Source organism: Arabidopsis lyrata, assembly GCF_000004255.2.
Source record: "Arabidopsis lyrata subsp. lyrata unplaced genomic scaffold ARALYscaffold_1, whole genome shotgun sequence".
In the NCBI taxonomy this organism is placed as follows: domain Eukaryota; kingdom Viridiplantae; phylum Streptophyta; class Magnoliopsida; order Brassicales; family Brassicaceae; genus Arabidopsis; species Arabidopsis lyrata.
In genome coordinates, this window is record NW_003302555.1 from 29515786 (window position 1) to 29533827 (window position 18042).

General features: G+C 37.6%; 6 protein-coding genes across 9 annotated transcripts; 3 read left to right on the top strand and 3 right to left on the bottom strand.

The window, feature by feature from the left end:
• Positions 1-26: 26 nt before the first annotated feature.
• On the bottom strand, positions 27-1125 carry LOC9330592 (heavy metal-associated isoprenylated plant protein 41). The gene is made up of 2 exons (XM_021015110.1): positions 441-1125; positions 27-237 (listed from the first exon to the last, which is right to left on the bottom strand). Exons 1-2 carry the CDS (start codon positions 613-615, stop codon positions 35-37), a joined length of 378 nt encoding a protein of 125 aa, XP_020870769.1. The 5' UTR covers positions 616-1125; the 3' UTR covers positions 27-34.
• A 113-nt stretch (positions 1126-1238) lies between these two features.
• LOC110225413 (protein BOLA1, chloroplastic) lies at positions 1239-1980 on the bottom strand. The gene has a single exon (XM_021015109.1). It carries the CDS (start codon positions 1839-1841, stop codon positions 1365-1367), a length of 477 nt encoding a protein of 158 aa, XP_020870768.1. The 5' UTR covers positions 1842-1980; the 3' UTR covers positions 1239-1364.
• A 732-nt stretch (positions 1981-2712) lies between these two features.
• LOC9330593 (uridine kinase-like protein 3) lies at positions 2713-6426 on the top strand. Of its 3 annotated transcripts, none has more exons than XM_021011685.1 (15): positions 2713-3001; positions 3518-3661; positions 3743-3834; positions 3958-4027; positions 4171-4289; positions 4494-4590; positions 4736-4815; positions 4927-5121; positions 5207-5290; positions 5361-5421; positions 5518-5578; positions 5648-5741; positions 5825-5897; positions 5981-6063; positions 6144-6426. In XM_021011685.1, the coding sequence occupies exons 2-15, from the start codon at positions 3520-3522 to the stop codon at positions 6291-6293; spliced, it is 1401 nt and encodes a 466-aa protein (XP_020867344.1). In that variant the 5' UTR covers positions 2713-3001; positions 3518-3519; the 3' UTR covers positions 6294-6426. The 3 variants fall into 3 exon arrangements, with proteins under 3 accessions (XP_020867344.1, XP_020867343.1, XP_020867345.1); XM_021011684.1 differs by having other exon boundaries at positions 2714-3120; XM_021011686.1 differs by lacking the exons at positions 2713-3001; positions 3518-3661 and having other exon boundaries at positions 3747-3834; positions 3958-4031.
• A 96-nt stretch (positions 6427-6522) lies between these two features.
• Positions 6523-9873, top strand: LOC110224753 (GBF-interacting protein 1-like). The gene is made up of 9 exons (XM_021011681.1): positions 6523-6851; positions 7372-7415; positions 7497-7569; positions 7657-7783; positions 7881-7987; positions 8139-8427; positions 8521-8755; positions 8848-9228; positions 9315-9873. Exons 1-9 carry the CDS (start codon positions 6677-6679, stop codon positions 9612-9614), a joined length of 1731 nt encoding a protein of 576 aa, XP_020867340.1. The 5' UTR covers positions 6523-6676; the 3' UTR covers positions 9615-9873.
• LOC9327917 (coiled-coil domain-containing protein 22) lies at positions 9835-12501 on the bottom strand. Of its 2 annotated transcripts, none has more exons than XM_021011682.1 (6): positions 12111-12501; positions 11454-11861; positions 11073-11296; positions 10801-10947; positions 10476-10700; positions 9835-10336 (listed from the first exon to the last, which is right to left on the bottom strand). In XM_021011682.1, exons 1-6 carry the CDS (start codon positions 12369-12371, stop codon positions 10108-10110), a joined length of 1494 nt encoding a protein of 497 aa, XP_020867341.1. In that variant the 5' UTR covers positions 12372-12501; the 3' UTR covers positions 9835-10107. The 2 variants fall into 2 exon arrangements, with proteins under 2 accessions (XP_020867341.1, XP_020867342.1); XM_021011683.1 differs by having other exon boundaries at positions 11454-11884; positions 12111-12485.
• A 2713-nt stretch (positions 12502-15214) lies between these two features.
• On the top strand, positions 15215-17878 carry LOC9330594 (SEC14 cytosolic factor). Its single transcript, XM_002891809.2, has 10 exons — positions 15215-15611; positions 15712-15740; positions 16140-16223; positions 16327-16380; positions 16449-16526; positions 16627-16680; positions 16762-16821; positions 16906-17001; positions 17094-17276; positions 17360-17878. Exons 1-10 carry the CDS (start codon positions 15557-15559, stop codon positions 17642-17644), a joined length of 978 nt encoding a protein of 325 aa, XP_002891855.1. The 5' UTR covers positions 15215-15556; the 3' UTR covers positions 17645-17878.
• The last annotated feature ends 164 nt before the right edge of the window (positions 17879-18042 follow it).

Sequence of the window (18042 nt, forward strand, 5' to 3'; positions counted from 1 at the left end):
AAAGAAAGTTTATGTAAACATCAAAATGTTGAGCTTACTGTATTTGACAGGGATCAGACTCTTTGCCATGGAAACCGGTGTGCGGGAAGTTGAAGATGACACGATCAAATCTTCTATAATGAAGATCAGGATGGAGTAGCAGTTTGGTAGCATCAACTCCATGTAAAAGGAAAGCTCCAAGTCTCTTCAAAGTTTCAAGATTTGATCTTGCCTTCTTGTACTTTCTAACAACATCATCTGCTTCAATTACCATAAAAGACATGCAACAACTGAGGAAATCAAACATAAAGCTACAACCTTTGTCAACAGGTTTATAATCTATAAACAGAGAGGAACAGAAGAACAATGCAAATCTTGAATAGTCAATCATTCACGGGAAGCTCAATAAAGAAACCCAAAAATCCTAAAAACTCTCACAATGTGAGCAAACCAAGTGTTACCGAATGAATCGAGAGAGGAAGCGTAGATATTGGAAGCAGAGCCGAAGCAAGTGGCTAAGCTGCAAGAGAAGGAGAAATCTCCTTCGCCTACTAGAAGTATCTGATGCTTGGATGAATAGTGTTTGAGCCATACGTGTTCATCATCGTCTCTGTTAAGCTCCGAAAGCTCTCTCATCGCCAATGTAGTGATGAATGAAGATGTTTTTTTTTTATCTTACGACATATACTAACGTAACTATGTCCGGTCTGTTGATGTATAAGCTTATAGAAGAGGGACGGTTTAGCTTCTCCAGAAAATGAAAACGACGATTCGTTTTACCCACAAATCAAAAGGTGATCACTGATTAAACTTGGTTTAAGCCCATAAAGTAGTAGTATATTTGTTGCTAAATAAGGTGACATGGACTATTGGAAAAGGCGTTTTGTTTCTAGCGTTAGCGATTAGAAGACGCAACGCCATTGATGACAATGGGAGAATAATCTGAAGAAGAAAGAGACTGCAACATGAAAAAAAAAAAGCAACAAGCCTTTTGGCTCCAAGCTAACAAACGAGCTTCATTTGAAAATTCAAACACATGATCATTAATTGGAGTTTCAACTAAATGGAGCCTAGATCAATTCATCAAGCTATGATCAATCAAGTTTTGAGTGATTTCTAGAAAACACAGAAGTCGAATTGAACTAAAAGCAAGTGTCTTTCTTCGAACACACAAATCCAGAAACACCAACACACAACCTCAAGCGCATGTAAATATGAAAACTTTGGTTCTGCAATAAAATCCAAAACAGAGCCTTTGATGGGAAAAATTCAATCTTTAAATCGAAAAGAGTTGGATTTTTTTAACAACAACTTAAGCTTTAAAGCTTCAATAAGCATCATCAATGTCACAGAAGATACATTATTCAGTACAGGCACTATTAGCCTTATGGAGGAGACTCAGACGGCGTCTTGGAGACGATGGAAAGAGCGTGTAATCCAGTATCGAGCTCTTCCCGGAGCAAATCGTAGACCAACCTGTGTCTCTTAACCAGATTCATTCCTCGGAATCCTTTAGAAACGATCTTCACATTGAAATGAGTCTCTCCGTCGGTTCTACCTTTCATTCCGGCGTGACCTGCGTGCTGATACGAAACATCTTCGATCACGAGCTCCACTGGATCGAGCTCTTTTTGAAGCTTCTCTCTCATCCTGCTCGCTCGATTCTCGATTGCTCCTGAATCCGACCCGGTTTTCTCTACGCTGCTCATCGCTACGGATCTTGAACCGGTTCCCGTCGAATTTGACTCAGAGTTAAAGAATTTAGGTACGGAGATGAAGACGCTCGGAGAATTTGACGGCGATTTTAGGGTTTGAGTCCGGTGGGATCCAGATACGATTAACCTAATCGAAGATGAAAACATTGCCACTGTTGTCGAAACTCGAAACTATTATCATTAAACGCCGTCGTTTTATTCGCTTTATCATCTTCCCGAATCTACAGTTAAAGGCGTTATTGCATTGACGTCCAATAATTTGTAAATATACTAACACCACCCCACTTTTGTAAGGAAAACTACAAAAAGGATCCAAAATCTAAAAGTTCACGGAAACACCCCCATACTTATTTGATGGACTCATATAATCAGAAAAACCCGATACGTTCTCCTTCTTGCTTGGCAGACAACGCCACCATCGCAATCGCTCACCTGCCGCATATCACTCTCGAAATCAAAGGTACAATAGAAGAACGTGGTCATTGCTTTTCATATCAGATATATATCAATCAAAATCATGCAATTTTTGTTGTCACTTGATTGGTATGTGCCTTTCACAAATTTTTATCGTTCCAAAATCTTCAATAAAGTGGACTACATCCGGATATGTGTTTTTACTTTATTTGGATCCAATTAGATTTTAGAGTGAGTTTATATAACTAGAATGAAATTTTGCAAATATTTATTTGAGAAAGCACACTCATACTTCACATCTGTATGAGAAATAGAATAATTTGAAAGAATGTGTGGTTTTTAGTGGTTAAAAAGTTAAAAATTTAGTTAGGTAATCGTATGAAATTAAATATTATGGATAAAATTAGAAAAAGTCAAATTAATGTAGACGTAATCCAAAATAGTTTCTTTTTATGGTATTAAAAATATAAATATAAAATAGTAGTAATAGTATTTTTGCGGTAACGTAAATAAATAGATTCGATAGTAACATTGCATTCGACCACACCCAATTATGATAGCACTGCGTTTGGCTGCAACTTTCGAAAGTAGGTCCCACATCCGAATCGGATCTGACGTGGATCCTCGATCAGACTCTCCACTTTAGGGACCCCAAGCACTCTCAAATTTACGAGAATTGCCACTACCACGTCCCCCAAATACATTTCAGTGGGAAGGGTACTTTCGTAAAAGCCAAGAAACCACTTTCCGGTTTCCGCAAAAACCCGTCACCGCCGCTGCATCCTCCCCTCATTCTTCTCTCTCTCTCTCACCACATATACATACATATATATACGTTATCATTTTTTTTTTTTTAATAACTCCAGTTTTTGTCTGTGCATCGATTGTAACAGGCAATGCTCGTGTCTCTCTCTCTTTATATGTTTAGATTCTTTATCTGGAACTTGGAAGCTCTTGTGTTAGCTCTCTAATCGGTGATCTCGAAGCTTATTCAATCCCTTTTTCTTTTTTCGTGCGTTTTTTTTTTTTTTTTTTGTCTCTGAAGTTTCGGTTTATATTATTCTATGATGATGAAAGGTTTCTTTTGATTCTTTTGCATGTATTGATCTAAAAAATCTAGCTTTCTTCCCTTTTGATCTCTGTTTTCTTCTTTGTTCTTTCCTTTTTCCCGGGAAAAAAGTTACGGTTTCATGTTTTGGCGTTACTATAATCTGGTGGTCGATCATGATTGGTTGATTGTTTTGGGATTTGAGAAAATGGGTATCACGGCATTGGCACTTGTGGAATCTAACTAATATCACTAAAAAGTTTGATTCTTTTTGACTGGAAAGTGTTCCGGGAAAGGTGGTAGCTTTGTTTGCCTTATTGCCTTTTTTCATGTGATTTTAGATTGCATCTTTGTGTTGTAGGAATGGCTTCAAAATCGGCTGTGGATATAACAGAGACATCTTCAAAGGTTCATTTCTCAGGATTTCATCAAATGGATGGTTTAGTTTCAACTAGACCAGAGGAAATGGTTGAGGAAGAAGAACATGGGCAACCTTTTGTGATCGGTGAGAGACGCAGTGGATTTGATCTTTAACTGGTTCGAAGATGGTTTGAATCAGAGAGTGTTAATAGGATGTTGTTTTCAGGAGTTGCTGGAGGTGCAGCTTCCGGGAAAACAACTGTCTGTGATATGATTATGCAGCAACTGCATGATCAGAGAGCTGTTGTTGTAAATCAGGTGATTCTTCTATTCAGAAAATGTGAACAATTTCGATTACGTTATTTTTGTTCTGATAAGTAATCACAAGTGGTTGTTAGTCAAATATATATATAATGCACCGAGGTTGATCTTTATTTGCAGGATTCTTTCTACCATAATGTAAATGAAGAGGAGCTTGTAAGAGTTCATGATTACAATTTTGATCATCCTGGTTAGTAAGTCTCTGAAAAGCGAAAAACTAATGGGTCTTTTAATCTAATGTAGACTGTTCTGTGTCGCTTAAAGCCTTTTAAATTTTCGAATTAGCTCTCATATGCTTGCTTGTAAATATGAATCTTGCTCCTTGTCTTGTAGACGCTTTCGATACAGAGCAATTATTGTCTTCCATGGAGAAGTTAAGAAAAGGGCAAGCAGTAGATATTCCCAACTATGACTTTAAAAGTTACAAGAACAATGTTTTTCCACCCAGAAGGGTAAGAATCTTTACTTCCTTGTAGACGAGTCACTTTGTAAATGTGTGCAAGTTCTGACATTTTAAAGTTTTCTTCTAATTTCTGAAGATCGAACTCATGATGAAGTGATTAGCTCTCTTGTGTATTCCATATTATTTATATGCGCCAAACTTGTTCATCAATGCATATACAAATATCTCTCTCTGTTTATGAATATATTTGCAGGTGAATCCTTCTGATGTTATAATTCTGGAAGGGATACTAATTTTTCATGACCCTCGGGTGCGAGATTTGATGAACATGAAGATATTTGTAGATGCAGGTATTTCTCATACCGAACCCGCTATACTTATCTAGCCAAATCCGTAGCATATATGGGACGCTGGACTTGCACATTAACAAGTGTATATACTCACGATGGTAATAAAATTGGTTTCTTATTCTACATCATGGCGTTATCTATGCAGATGCCGATGTGCGTTTAGCGAGAAGGATTAAACGTGATACTGTTGAGAAGGATAGAGATATCGCTACAGTTCTTGACCAGGTTTGTGTGGCTTTATATTCTTGTTTTGCAAAGAATTTCCTCAATGTCACAGCAATGTCGAGCTTTCGCTTGACTCTTCTTTTATGTTTGATTTGTGAAACTCGTATGCAGTACTCAAAGTTTGTGAAGCCAGCATTTGAGGATTTTATACTCCCAACAAAGAAATACGCAGATATAATAATTCCCCGAGGTGGTGATAATCATGTGGCTATTGATTTGATTGTGCAACATATCCGCACGAAGCTCGGTCAGCATGATCTCTGTAAAATATATCCAAATCTTTATGTTATTCAATCAACTTTTCAGGTTTTACTTACTCCCCTTCTCTCGTCTAATCAATCATTTTTTGTTTAGTGATCCAAAAGACTGATCCTTTAGCTGTTGGTTGCAGATACGTGGGATGCACACTCTAATCCGAGACTCTAAAACAACAAAGCACGATTTTATCTTCTACTCCGATCGACTGATACGTTTGGTGGGTGCAAGATTTGATTTCTGTTTTGTGTTATTTCACCATGTTCACCTTACTAATGTCCTCTCGCCAGGTCGTTGAGCACGGCCTTGGACACCTTCCCTTTACAGAAAAGCAAGTGGTTACTCCCACAGGTAAGATAATGAAAAAGATTATATCTAACTGCAAGCAAGAATCTTTAATCAGAGTTAAGATTATATAAACTCATTTTTGGATTTCTGTAATTATAGGATCTGTGTATTCGGGTGTGGACTTCTGTAAGAAACTGTGTGGTGTCTCAGTTATCAGAAGGTAAAGAAACCAGCTCAAACATTAATAGTTGATGTCGAGACCATATAATGATTCTGTCTTTGAACACAGCGGTGAGAGTATGGAGAACGCTTTAAGAGCATGCTGCAAAGGCATCAAAATTGGGAAGATTCTGATCCATAGAGAAGGCGACAATGGTCAACAGGTTGGTAATTTGTTTTTGTGTTCTTTCTCTGTTCATCACTTCCCCTAAATACTTACTTTCTGGCAACAAATGGCACCCACCAGCTTATCTATGAGAAGCTACCCTCAGACATTTCAGAAAGGCATGTGCTTTTGCTAGACCCAATCCTCGGGACAGGTCTGACTCATTTGTTCTCTGTACTAGTGGTGAGCAAAAGACCAGACATGGGAAGATAAACAAGGGCATGTTTTGAATTGCAGGAAACTCAGCGGTGCAAGCGATAAGACTGCTTATAAGTAAAGGCGTGCCTGAATCCAACATCATATTTCTCAATCTGATATCTGTAAGTTTGAAAAACCAAAAAACCTTTTGCATCTTTCTTCTCTGCATATAGCTTAAGCAGTTGGGTTTCGCGTGGTATAGGCACCTCAAGGAGTAAATGTGGTGTGCAAAAAGTTCCCAAGGATAAAGATTGTGACTTCAGAGATAGAACTCGGTTTAAACGACGAGTTCCGAGTTGTTCCTGGTATGGGAGAGTTTGGAGACCGCTACTTTGGGACCGATGATGAGTGAGCTAGCCTCCCTCGAGAATTTTGATATCTTTGTTTCGACAGTTATACGTATTTTTATGATCGGATTCACACATACATACGCCTATACGAAAACAAACTAAGTGGGAACGTATCCACAGTATTTGGGTCCATCATCCACGTGTCTTTCTCTAAGTGGTTGGATATTGAAGTCAACCCCAACTACTTTGCAAAATGAAAGCAAATGAAGTGACGTAAGCGAATAAAGTTACCGACAGTGAAGCGGTACATAATTATTAATTTGGTTAGTAAATAAATACAGTAATATACAAAGAGAGGACTCTCCTCTCGCTCGCGCTTCCAATTTCAATTGCGTCTCTCAATTTCTCTCTCCTCCCGCTTCTCCTTCTCTTCCTTAACAAGACCATGAGCTCCTCCGATGGCGGCTCCTCTAGGGTTTCGATTCCTTACCGTCTCCGCAAAACCCTTCAGAGTATTAGAGAGATTACCGGCAAGCAGCACTCCGATGAGGATATCTTCGCTGTCTATAAGGATTCCTTCAATGATCCTTATGAGACCGCCCAAAAGCTCCTCTTCTTAGGTACTTTTCTTACTACGAATCATCATATATGTCTCTTTCTCTACACTTAGGGTTTGTTTTATTTTAATGGAGCTTGGGTTTGATTTTCCTTTGCCCTCCTTAGATTTGGGTTGTACGATAGGGTTTTGGAAGATCATGTGATGTGCTTTTGTTTCGCTAGTGTTTTGAGTTTCTCTTTGGTTCTTGGAGCTATTCGATTATCGAATCTCTGTTTCCTGGTATGAATATGCAGATTTATGCTTAAAGTCATAGTTCCTTACCATGTAGAATTATTTGAAAGAGATCTTTTCTTTTTGTTGGTAATTTTACTTTTGGGGTGAGTTCGTACCTTGCAAGGATTCTATTGGGCGTGAATCTGGATTATTAAGTAGGTACGATTTGTCTTATGTGTCTACATGTCGTAACATTCAGATTTTGGGTCAGTCTCGTGAAATTTCTTGTATTTTAGTTTGGCTTTGTAGCAATTTTGTTCTTTATGCGCCATTTTCTTGTATGCAATGTAAATTTTGAAATATTGCAGATACATTTCATGAGGTGAGAAGTAAAAGGGAAAAAAAGAAGGAGGCAAGTGTTCTTTTTTTGTTTGTTATGATCTGCAGTTTTGTTTCTGTAGCTTTCATTATCTCATATGATTACTTTCTGCAGAATATAGTGCCAGTTACACAAGCAAGTGGCAGAAGTGGTCGGAGGAACTTTGCTTCAAGTAACTCTTATCAAGGTAGTTTGTGTTCTTGGTACCTTTGAAGTAACCATTTCCATGCTCTTTCCTGTATTAAGCTCTTTGTTTACATACGGATGCATGCAGGTAATGGAAGAAACGCATCTTTTAAGAGGGAAAATGGAGCTAATCATGTAACAAGAGGTTCTAGAACTGCTCTGCCTGCCACTAACAAAGCAAGCAACAATAACATCACAGTACCTAATGAAATAAAGTATGTTTTCATATCATTCTTCTGTGTCTCTAAGATTATGGATGCTTTTCATTTTTCTTCTATTAGGTTCCTAAGTATTATATGATACTTTTTACAGGGTTTCTGGTCCTACTAGTCTTCCGAGTGAGGTCAGCAATCATGATAAAGTTCAAGATGATCCTTCTTTGATTTCTGCTTCACGTTGCAGTAGCCAGTCAGATCAAGGTATATTGACTTTTTTCATGAATATTTAGTATGCCTCAAATTCTTCATTGTAGTAGTTTTCAGTTCATTATGCTGTCTATTTAAGTCAGTAATGGTGCAGAAACTGTATGGTCTGGTATTTGATTCAGCTTCTGGTTTCTTTTGGTAACAGCCACAGAAATCGAGACTGTGTCCAAACAAGGCAAAACTCAATCGCTTCCTAAGTCAGATGTTAGCCAACAGTCACACGTAACATTCCCTTTCCACCTTCAGGTTGCCAAAGGACTGCAAAATGGTCTGACGTTTGGCAGTTTTGATTCCAACTTTGTGAAAGAGGTGTCTTCTAACAATGGTGCTAGTGGTGGAGATGACTCAAATTTTGAATCGTCTGATGGGACAGGGGATGATGAGAGGGAACCTTCTCCCACTACCAATGGTATTCCTGGGGTTGCTTCTGCTAGGTTCGTGACTGAGATGCTTTCACTTTACATATTGTCTGCTTTAGTTATTGTCTGGTTTCAGTCTCCTTCTCATTACCATAACTTCTTGTGCAGAGAAGAAGCATCAACATTTTCTGAAGATAAGGATTATGGGATATCAAATTCTGCACCTGGAGCTGAGCCAGTGGTGCACTCGGATCACATTGTCCCACGTGTAAAAGAAGTACTGAAGGAGGAAGCTTTATCAAACACAGAAACTCATCAGATTGCTCCACTCAGTGTGTTTGGTCTTGTCCCCTCGTTGTCAGCAATAGGCCAACCCGTTAACACAGAAGCAGCAGAGACTCAGGTACGTGGCATATATTGTCACAGTATATGTAATCAAAACGATCCGATTATCTATTCTAAACTTTTTTGATAACTCCTTTTCTCTTATTACAGTCCGGAAATTCCAACTCTCCAGCTATTTCATTAGTATCATATCCTCCAGATCAGAGCTCCATAGCAGCAGCCTCTCAACAGGCAAATTTTCTTAGGCAGCAATATCCACCCAATTTCTTCCCTTACGGTCCCTATTACTCACCGTATTATATGCCACCGCCATACATTCACCAGTTCTTGAGCCCAAACGGGATCCCTCAGCAGTCTTTTTTTCCACCAGGAGCTGCTCTAACAGCACCTTCTCATGTAAACCCAGTAGGCAACACTGAAAACCCTCCCACCACAAACCCTTACCTACACACTTCTCCCATGGTTGCTAGCAGCATCCCATCTGCAACCGCCTTCAATTCTATCCATAGTGAAGAAAAGGCATCTCCCCAGGTCAGTCTTTTACTGTTCTATCCTTGCAATGATATATGTGTAGACTATATAGTTTGACAGTGGTGTATATGATGTTGTTGTTGCAGACTGAAAGTGCAGCTACATGGATTGGGCAGGGATTTGGCAACCTGCAGGTGAATCCAATGTACAACCTAGCATTCCAAGGTCAGCCACTTGGTTTTCCGGTCGTGCAGGCTGGTCATGGTGGCCTCATGGGAATACACCAACCAACACAGCCCATGGCTGCTGCTTCAACTACATATCAGACCTTACCGCCACCGCCACCGCCACACACAACAACAGCTATGGGTGAACCCATAGGACACCCGCACATTGCTTATCAGCAACCTCAAGCTACCCTAACGAATTGGGTTAACAACTATTAGGTTCAAGGGGAAGCAGCTATAAAGATACACATCAAACGCGTAAAAGAGATGTTGAAGTCTGGATTTTTGGGTGTAAATACTTAGGAACCATCATCCCCAGAGAAATTTAGGTTGACAATTACAAGAGGGAAGAAGATGTGCATCAAAGTAGCAAACCTTTTACCTTATTTTTTGTTGTGAGACCTTACATAAAATACATAAAGAATGTCTGGGAAAATCCTTATGGAAACGTTTTTTTGAAGCTGATGCTGCCTCTCTATATTCATTCCCGAGCTTTTGAGAAACATATATCTGATGTTTCTTAGCTGAATCAGCTTTAGGCTCTCTTTAGTAGTCGAGATCAGATTAGAAAGAATTTTTCCATATATCTGAAAAAAAGATTACCCATTCCTATAAACAAACACGTCAGATTTGAAAGCACTTTAACTCTGATAGTCTCAAGACTCTACAAAAATGTATAATTTAATCCTTCTTCCTCGGCCACATGAATTAGTTATTTCTTAAGGCTTTCGTTTTCTTTCCTGATGGCATCCAGATCGGCTTGTAATTTCTCCAAACTCATGCCTCGCGCTGTGATGGACCCCAACTTCTTTTCATAATCGACTGTTTCTCTTCTAAACCGATCAGTCATGAGGATTTTCTCAGAGATTTGCTCGAAGATACTGTGGATACTGGTCAGTAGCTTGTATACCTGTCGTACTGCTGGGTCTTTTTTCACTTCTCTGCGGAAAAAGAAAAACCGTCTTCATCACCACATTATAAAAGGGTATACATGTTCTCTAAAGCCACGCGACATGGCATCTTTTCTTTTGGTATATATCTGACCAGACCATTCAAATATGTCAGACCAAAAGCTCATACCTTGTAACCATTTCATCCACAACAGCATATGATCGGTGCAGGCGTTCTTGGATTGAGTTACTCTCTAATTGTAGCTCCCTGGTCTCCCCTGAAATCCTCTGAATATCAGTGTCCAGTTTACGGCTATTTTTTGTTATTTCTTTAATCCCATGGATATATGATTTCCGAGGCGCTGCTTTTGGCTGCCTCTCAAGTTCATTGTATAGGTTACACCGTTCATCTTCCCTGTCGAGAAAAGATTAACACATTAAAATGAAGAGCAATCAAAAGCACAAAGTCAAAATCACAGATAGTGAAGAGCCATGTAGTAAGAGTTTCTTGTTACCTCTTTTGAATTTCTGATGAGAGAGATTGTAAATCCAGTTCAGTCTTTCTCAACTGATGGAATTTCTCTTTAGCCTCTGGCTCCTCCACATGAAGTTGGTCCAAGAGAAGTAGCTTTTTAGTTTCCAAAGTCAGCCTTACATCGTCCCTGAAGGAAGACATGATATACTTATTAATCATGCTATACATAATTCTCCCATCATGTCCTGTGGTTGTCCATGAAACTGAATGCATGGATGCTTTCAACTTGAAATAATAGAATACTGTTCATACCATTGCTTTTTAAGATCCATGATATTACACCTTTTGACCACTAGTTGTTGATTAAGCTGTTCAAGATATGACCCACCCGGCTGTTTGTCATCCAATAACCTCTCCGTAGCCATCTTCAACAACTCCAGCTCGCTTTCAAGACTGCATAGCTCTGAAGATCCAGATTCCAGTTCCACCAAGAGTACATTATGTTGATTCTGTAACTCAACAGTCTCATAATTTGTCTACACAGCATAAAAAATGATAAAGGTTATAAGCCTTCAACATTCATAAAACTGGTTTGAAATCACTATTCCTATGTAGATGTTCAAACATATGCTCTGATGCTCACTCATGTACAGAGGAAGGAGATAAGGTCACAATAAGCTGAAGAAACAGTACCTCAGACGGGTCTTCATAAGGATTTTCTTCATATCCAGATGACTCTCTCAAAGAAAGATCCGATGGTACATCAGTAACAGGATCATCCGTCTTTCGGGAGAAGAAGTCAACAATGGTGGAACCATTGGTTGATGTATTTTTTGCAAGAGAGTCAGGTGAATGAGAGATTTCACTAGCCATTGTAAGATCTTTTAAGACAGCTTCAACCTTCTGTAAATGCATATCAAAAGTCTCATCCTTGTCCTCATTCACCATCATGTCTTCTGAAATACCTCTGAAATTCTCCATCTTTGGCCTGCTAGCTATATCACCAGCCGTAGAAGTTTTTCTTCCTTCATTTTTCTCCGAAAGCCTCTCAACCAGAAACCTAACCAACCTATACGAGTCATCTTCAGATGGATGCAGAAACTGCCGCAAGCAACACATACAATCTGTTTCAGCATGATTTCAACACAAATAAGAAAAGCCACACAGCCAAAACGTTAAAAGTAAACTTCAGAAGATTCTAACCATGACCAAAAGACTATCACATAAAAGCATGTTCCTTTAGAAATATAAAACCCTAAAGTTGTTTCCTTTAACCCAAGACGATTCGCTCTATCAACCAATCAAAATTCGATTCTGGTTGCGATCTAAAGAGGGATTATGAAATGATACCTTATAATAACTAATGTCGTTGATGTAGCCTAGATTCTTCACAGACTGAGCAATATCGGTGCAGATCCCAAACCTCTCGGGGAGAGAATCAGGGAGCTCATCGGAAAACGAGGCTGATGGGTCAATGAGATTTAGCAACTGAGCAGAGATCGATACTAACGCCTCCGGAGTAAACTCACCAACGGAAGAGAAATCTCCGGGGATCAAAACCCCAGATTCCATCAGCGTCGACATCAGTATATCTCGCGATTCCTCCTCCATCTTTTCCTCTCAAGCCTTTCTTCTTCTTCCTTCTCTTCAAAGACAACAACAATGGAAGAAGAAAACAACCGTTTCGTCAACTATACTCAACACGACGTCGTTTTGGAATTGATAAATAACGTTTAAATATTCATATAATGGCATTTAAAGCTTATTATTAGAGCATTAGCAAAGGCATAACCGAAGGGATATATGTTAAGACGGTTTTATAATTAAAAAAGGCTAAGAGTTTGTGTTTAGAAATAAAGTTATAGACTTGATTATTGGTAGAGGCGCCTACTTTTATGAGATTCTCTCCGTCAAAAATTCCTAACCAACAATATCCTCCCACGTGGCTCTCACACCCGGGTGTGGGATAACACTCGACTTACGTCTCTAAACTAACTATTCCTTTATTTTCTTATATTTTATTACTTACACCCAACGAGAAATTACCCCACTGTGGGTGGTCTTATGGTCTACCAAATTAACAAAGGATTATTATAGTTGATCTACTTTGATTCACTAATATAACACAGCCCTAGATTCGGATTGATTTCTTGCATCAAATTAAAAGAATATAATTAGAGGTAGATTGATGGATAATGTGGAAGGAATAGTCACTTAATCAAGCTTTTAAATGAAAACCAAGGATTAAACACTCTCCAACTTAGGTATTGTATGATATTTCTTAGAAGTTATTATCAAGTACTGATGAATCCTATTCCTATGTATATATATATGTTTTACAGTACCTAGAACTATTTAAGGTATAAAACAGAGTTGGAGCCGAGAGAGAAGGACGAGAACCATAGAAACATCGAAGCAGAAGAGCATCTTCAAACCCAACCGATGTTTTACATCTGTATATTCTGGACATCTTCATCAATGTTTGGAGTGGTCTATGTATTCACCTTTGAGAAGATCTATATATCTATTGAAAGATGATATAAATATGTATAGATTAAGTGTGTAGTACATATGTACCTCACTGTGATATGATAAGAACATGTTATCTACTTACCTACCCAATATACTTCATCGTCATTGTCTATTTCATGGCTGATTTAAGAGAACAATCCCATGCTTCCTCTTCACATTGTTGACAATATTATTGATAGTCATAACAAGCCAAGTAACGACACTGATTTATTACAAAAACTTGATAATTAGAGTTTAAGGCTAATAATTAATTAGGTTTTGTTGAGAGTTCTTAGGTGCTTCAGTGTTGAGCATAAAGGGAGCTGGTATGATCGAACCATCGGATCTATCATCTTGTAGCGAATTTATATATATTATGAAGACCATCGCTTAACATGTGCAAGGGATGTGTGGGTGATAAAATCCACACTATAAATTTGTTCTTAGATTTATGGGCAAAGAGGGCTAGATTTTCAATGATGCTTTGCGAGTTGAATTGCTAAGGAACGAAAGGATTTATTGACGTGAATCAACCGTTTACAAGTGAAAAATATGAGAATACAAATGTTTGTAAGTATTAGGTCTAATGGTAGGTAGGCGATGCCCTCTCCAAGTCGTCCTTCTCCTCTATATATAGGTCTTCAAATTAGGTCAACCACCTCCGAGATCCGTGCTGCCATCCCTAGAAATCAGGTCCGTTCCGAGAATATAGCTGACCTAGTCAAGGATTCTTATCAGGTCGCGTCGCTACTCTTATCTCATATTGGGCTAGGTCTGTTGTGATGAAAGCCCATTAATATTTTACTGATGGATTTGGTAGGTGCGAAATCCAGGTCCAACAGGATGTATTCAAGTACCATCTCAATCTCTCTTTCAAAAAATGACTATGAAAAAATTATAAATATTTACATTAATTGGAACTATTTAGAAGAAAAAAAACAGGTTAAAACATCAAATGTAAGTTTCATGAAGTTGACCTTCAAATAGTTTTAGACAGTTACAAAAGTTGTATTTCTGCTTCTGCTTATATTGTTTGTATAGATAATAATTAACCACTTGAATTGAATTTAATTCTTTGTATCAAATTCAGTTTTTTGAGGGGGGCATCAAAAGATCATGTTTAATAGAAACATTAGGAGAAACTTATTTCTTGAAGGGTATGACGATATTTGTCTTCTTGCCAACTAAGAGATTTTACTTGTGCCACATGTTAGGTCCAATTTTAGAAGCATTGTTTTTCATCAAAACGGAATATGGGAATATGTCCCGAGGATAACTAAATCATATTTTTTATTTATTAAATTTAAAATTAAAAATAAATAAAAAACCGACAGAAAAAAAATAATAAATAGAGAAAAAGTAAGTAAGGAAGATGGTTACACGATGCATGTGTCATATGACTCATCATGGGGTCTTAATTTTGGTGATTGAATAAGAGAACTAACACATGACGATGGACATTTATGTTTCTTTATTTGTTTGAATCTCATTTAATATAATTTTAAAATAGCGAGTTTTGTTTATCAAAAACATTGTATGGAGGAGCATGCATCTTATTCTCTTTTTTTATTTTGGTTGCAATTTCAAGCCAACTATTAAAATATTTTTTCTTAACAAAAAATAGTATTTAACATACATTTATTGTGGACATGTCTTAGTTTAGTTTTGGTAGTGCGTATGTATTGGAATATCAACAATCAAAAATCGAAAGAATTAGATTCCATTATGGCATATTATTATTTAGGAGCATGTGCTCTAATTAAAATTCATCTGTAAAATATTTATGGAGTTACCTATAGTGTTTAAGCATGCAAAGAAAGTAGTAAAGTTTGAGAGGAAAATAAAGTGAAAATACTGCTAAAATTAGATTCTTGCTTGACATTTCTTAAATGGTGGAGATTTCCTAATAAATAAAAGATTAAATTTACTACGAAAATGGGAAAAGAAGCATGTTCGAAATACGAAAATGTGTTAAATCGGAAATCTCTATCTCTGGTTCCATTTTATTACAAGGAAAGAAATATCGTCATATGATATTTTTCTAAGTCTTCTTTGGTCCTGGAGAAGAAGAGAGAAGAACTTGGTTTCTCTCTCTAAAAGTTTATTGCTTGGCTCCATAAAAAGTGCACCTTTTTCTTTTTTTTCTTTCTCTCACTTCTCCTCGGAGGCACTATTGTTCGTGAGATCAGAGATTTACCCGCTTCAGATTTTGCGCAGAAACTTTTGCCCACAATTTCAGATTTTTGTTTTCTTCAAATCTGAGCTGAGATCTCTAGAGAGAGAAAATGAGCATCACTAATGAAGAAGCAGTGAAGCAATTACGTGCTTTAATGGAAGACGGTGTGTTTTTTTTTTTAATCAAGTTTTAAGCTTTGCTTTGTTTGAAGATCGGTGACGAAATCTCAAATTTTGAGCTAATTTTACTTTTTGGTATTGACAGTTGATGATTCACTGAGAGAGTCGTATCGGGTTAGTAAATTTACTTGCTTTTTAGATGCTTTGAAAGATTCAAACTTCAAGTCTTTAGCTTATTGAACCAAAGATTGCTACTTTCGATTTGTTTTTGTGGGGATTGGTTTTCTATATATAACCGGAAAAAAAAATCCCCTTTTTTTCGTTGTCCTGTGTATTTGATCGGTATGGATATTGGTTCCACTGATCTGGATCTCCGGCTCTAGGTCTCTCTTAGATTCGTTTTGAATCAGTGATGATGGATCTGTGGAGTTTTAGTTTAGAACATTGACTGATCTGGAGTTGTCAGTTGGGTGTCACAAGTAACTTGGATCTTATTGTTGTTCTTGGCTTGAGAAAAGACCATTGTTTGATATGAAAATGGTGGATTTACAAATGCTTGTTGTTATGCTGCAGAACATTCATCAAGGGTATACGACAGAGACTTTGTCACGCTTTCTTAAAGCGAGGGATTGGAATGTTCAGAAAGCTCATAAAATGGTTTAAATCTGTTTGCTTTCACCTATTTTAGATTGTCTTTGATGCTTTGTTTCTTGTATTAGCTTTTTAGGGGGTTTAAAACTAATGACTGCAAGTGTTACAGTTGCTCGAGTGTTTAGAATGGAGGACTCAAAACGAGATTGACAAGATACTAGCAGTGAGTTTTCTTCAGCTGCTGCGTTTTTCTGTGACCCTTTGATCTCATCTGATCATTGATTTTTGCAGAAACCCATTGTTCCTGTTGACCTGTATAGAGCAATCAGAGACACACAACTTGTCGGTGTTTCTGGGTACTCTAAAGAGGTATCACTATTTTGTGTCCCTTTCTTAACTTTTTGAATTTTAAAAGCATCAAAACATGTTTGATCCAACTAAACAATTTGTTAAATCATTTGACTTTTAGGGTCTCCCTGTCATTGCCATTGGTGTGGGGCTTAGCACATATGACAAGGCCTCCGTAAGCATCTCTATTCATCTTCCACTCAAAGACTTGATGTGAAGTTGAAACTCTTGACCATTGGTTTCTGATTTCATTCAGGTTCACTACTATATACAGTCTCACATTCAAATGAATGAGTACCGGGATCGTGTAGTATTGGTAAGACCAAAACTCTATTTGGTTCAGCCTTTTTCTCCGTATTTTTCTTTTCCAATCTTGATGGTGTGATTTTCTTTTCTGTAGCCATCTGCTACTAAGAAACAGGGAAGACCAATTTGCACTTGTTTGAAAATTTTGGATATGTCTGGTTTAAAGCTTTCAGCTTTAAGTCAAATTAAGGTAATGATAATGTACTAATTGTATTAACTTGTGTGATTTATAACTTTGATTCTTTCTTTCACCATATGTTTTTTTTTCATTTCTTTGGGCAGTTAATGACTGCTATAACCACAATAGATGATTTAAACTATCCAGAGAAGACAGAGACATATTATGTTGTCAATGTCCCGTACATATTCTCTGCTTGTTGGAAAACCATAAAGCCTCTGTTGCAAGAGAGAACAAAGAAGAAGATTCAAGTGCTCAAAGGTTGCGGGAAAGATGAGTTGCTAAAGGTAAGCAATTCAATTTCCCATGAAGAAGAAGATGTGTCACTCTTGTGCTAGAAGACTGAAAGTTTTAACCCTTTGATATGCAGATAATGGACTATGAGTCTCTCCCACATTTCTGCAGAAGAGAAGGGTCTGGATCGGGTAGGCATATTACAAATGGAACAGTGGACAATTGTTTCTCTTTGGATCACTCTTTCCACCAAGACCTTTACGATTATGTCAAGCAACAGGCTCTGGTTAAAGGATCAAGTGCACCGATCAGACATGGTTCAGTCCACGTTAAGTTCCCTGAGCCAGATACCGAAGGCAACAAGATCTTCGATACCTTAGAAACTGAGTTCCAGAAGCTTGGAAATGACCAAAAGATCTGATTTCTTCACGCCTTATAACACGAGTTGCCCATAAAAAAATCAACAAAAACCGGAATTTGTCTCTGGTTGATGAGCAGTATTTAAGAAGATAAGAATCACCTTTACTTGTATTACTAAATTTGCTTGCATCAGCTCGATGCAAGTTTTGTTTTAAAAAAGATGAAACACAATTTCCTCGGAATGGATCTTTTGATCGACAATCATTGTTATATATATAGAACTCATTTCTATTTATATCCATTTGCAAATAGAAATTCTTCTTGCTCTTGTCTGCTTCATATTTTCCCATTTTTAACACATGTTTTCACATAAAACAGATAGCAAATCTGTATTCTTCTTGAAGTAATAGAGTGTTCTTTAATATCATCATTGTTGCAGACACTTTAATATCATTTGTG

Coding starts and splice junctions, on each gene's coding strand:
- LOC9330592 (XM_021015110.1), bottom strand. CDS start 615: ATGAGAGAGCTTTCGGAGCTTAACAGAGACGATGATGAACACGTATGG. Junction 238..440: donor TTCCTCTCTCGATTCATTCG/GTAACACTTGGT, acceptor TAATTGAAGCAG/ATGATGTTGTTAGAAAGTAC.
- LOC110225413 (XM_021015109.1), bottom strand. CDS start 1,841: ATGTTTTCATCTTCGATTAGGTTAATCGTATCTGGATCCCACCGGACT.
- LOC9330593 (XM_021011685.1), top strand. CDS start 3,520: ATGGCTTCAAAATCGGCTGTGGATATAACAGAGACATCTTCAAAGGTT. Junction 4,591..4,735: donor GAAGATATTTGTAGATGCAG/GTATTTCTCATA, acceptor TTATCTATGCAG/ATGCCGATGTGCGTTTAGCG. Junction 5,122..5,206: donor TTATTCAATCAACTTTTCAG/GTTTTACTTACT, acceptor TGTTGGTTGCAG/ATACGTGGGATGCACACTCT.
- LOC110224753 (XM_021011681.1), top strand. CDS start 6,677: ATGAGCTCCTCCGATGGCGGCTCCTCTAGGGTTTCGATTCCTTACCGT. Junction 7,570..7,656: donor TTCAAGTAACTCTTATCAAG/GTAGTTTGTGTT, acceptor GGATGCATGCAG/GTAATGGAAGAAACGCATCT. Junction 8,756..8,847: donor CAGAAGCAGCAGAGACTCAG/GTACGTGGCATA, acceptor CTCTTATTACAG/TCCGGAAATTCCAACTCTCC.
- LOC9327917 (XM_021011682.1), bottom strand. CDS start 12,371: ATGGAGGAGGAATCGCGAGATATACTGATGTCGACGCTGATGGAATCT. Junction 11,862..12,110: donor ACGACATTAGTTATTATAAG/GTATCATTTCAT, acceptor TGCTTGCGGCAG/TTTCTGCATCCATCTGAAGA. Junction 10,337..10,475: donor GTGGATGAAATGGTTACAAG/GTATGAGCTTTT, acceptor CTTTTTCCGCAG/AGAAGTGAAAAAAGACCCAG.
- LOC9330594 (XM_002891809.2), top strand. CDS start 15,557: ATGAGCATCACTAATGAAGAAGCAGTGAAGCAATTACGTGCTTTAATG. Junction 15,612..15,711: donor ACGTGCTTTAATGGAAGACG/GTGTGTTTTTTT, acceptor TGGTATTGACAG/TTGATGATTCACTGAGAGAG. Junction 17,002..17,093: donor CAGCTTTAAGTCAAATTAAG/GTAATGATAATG, acceptor TTCTTTGGGCAG/TTAATGACTGCTATAACCAC.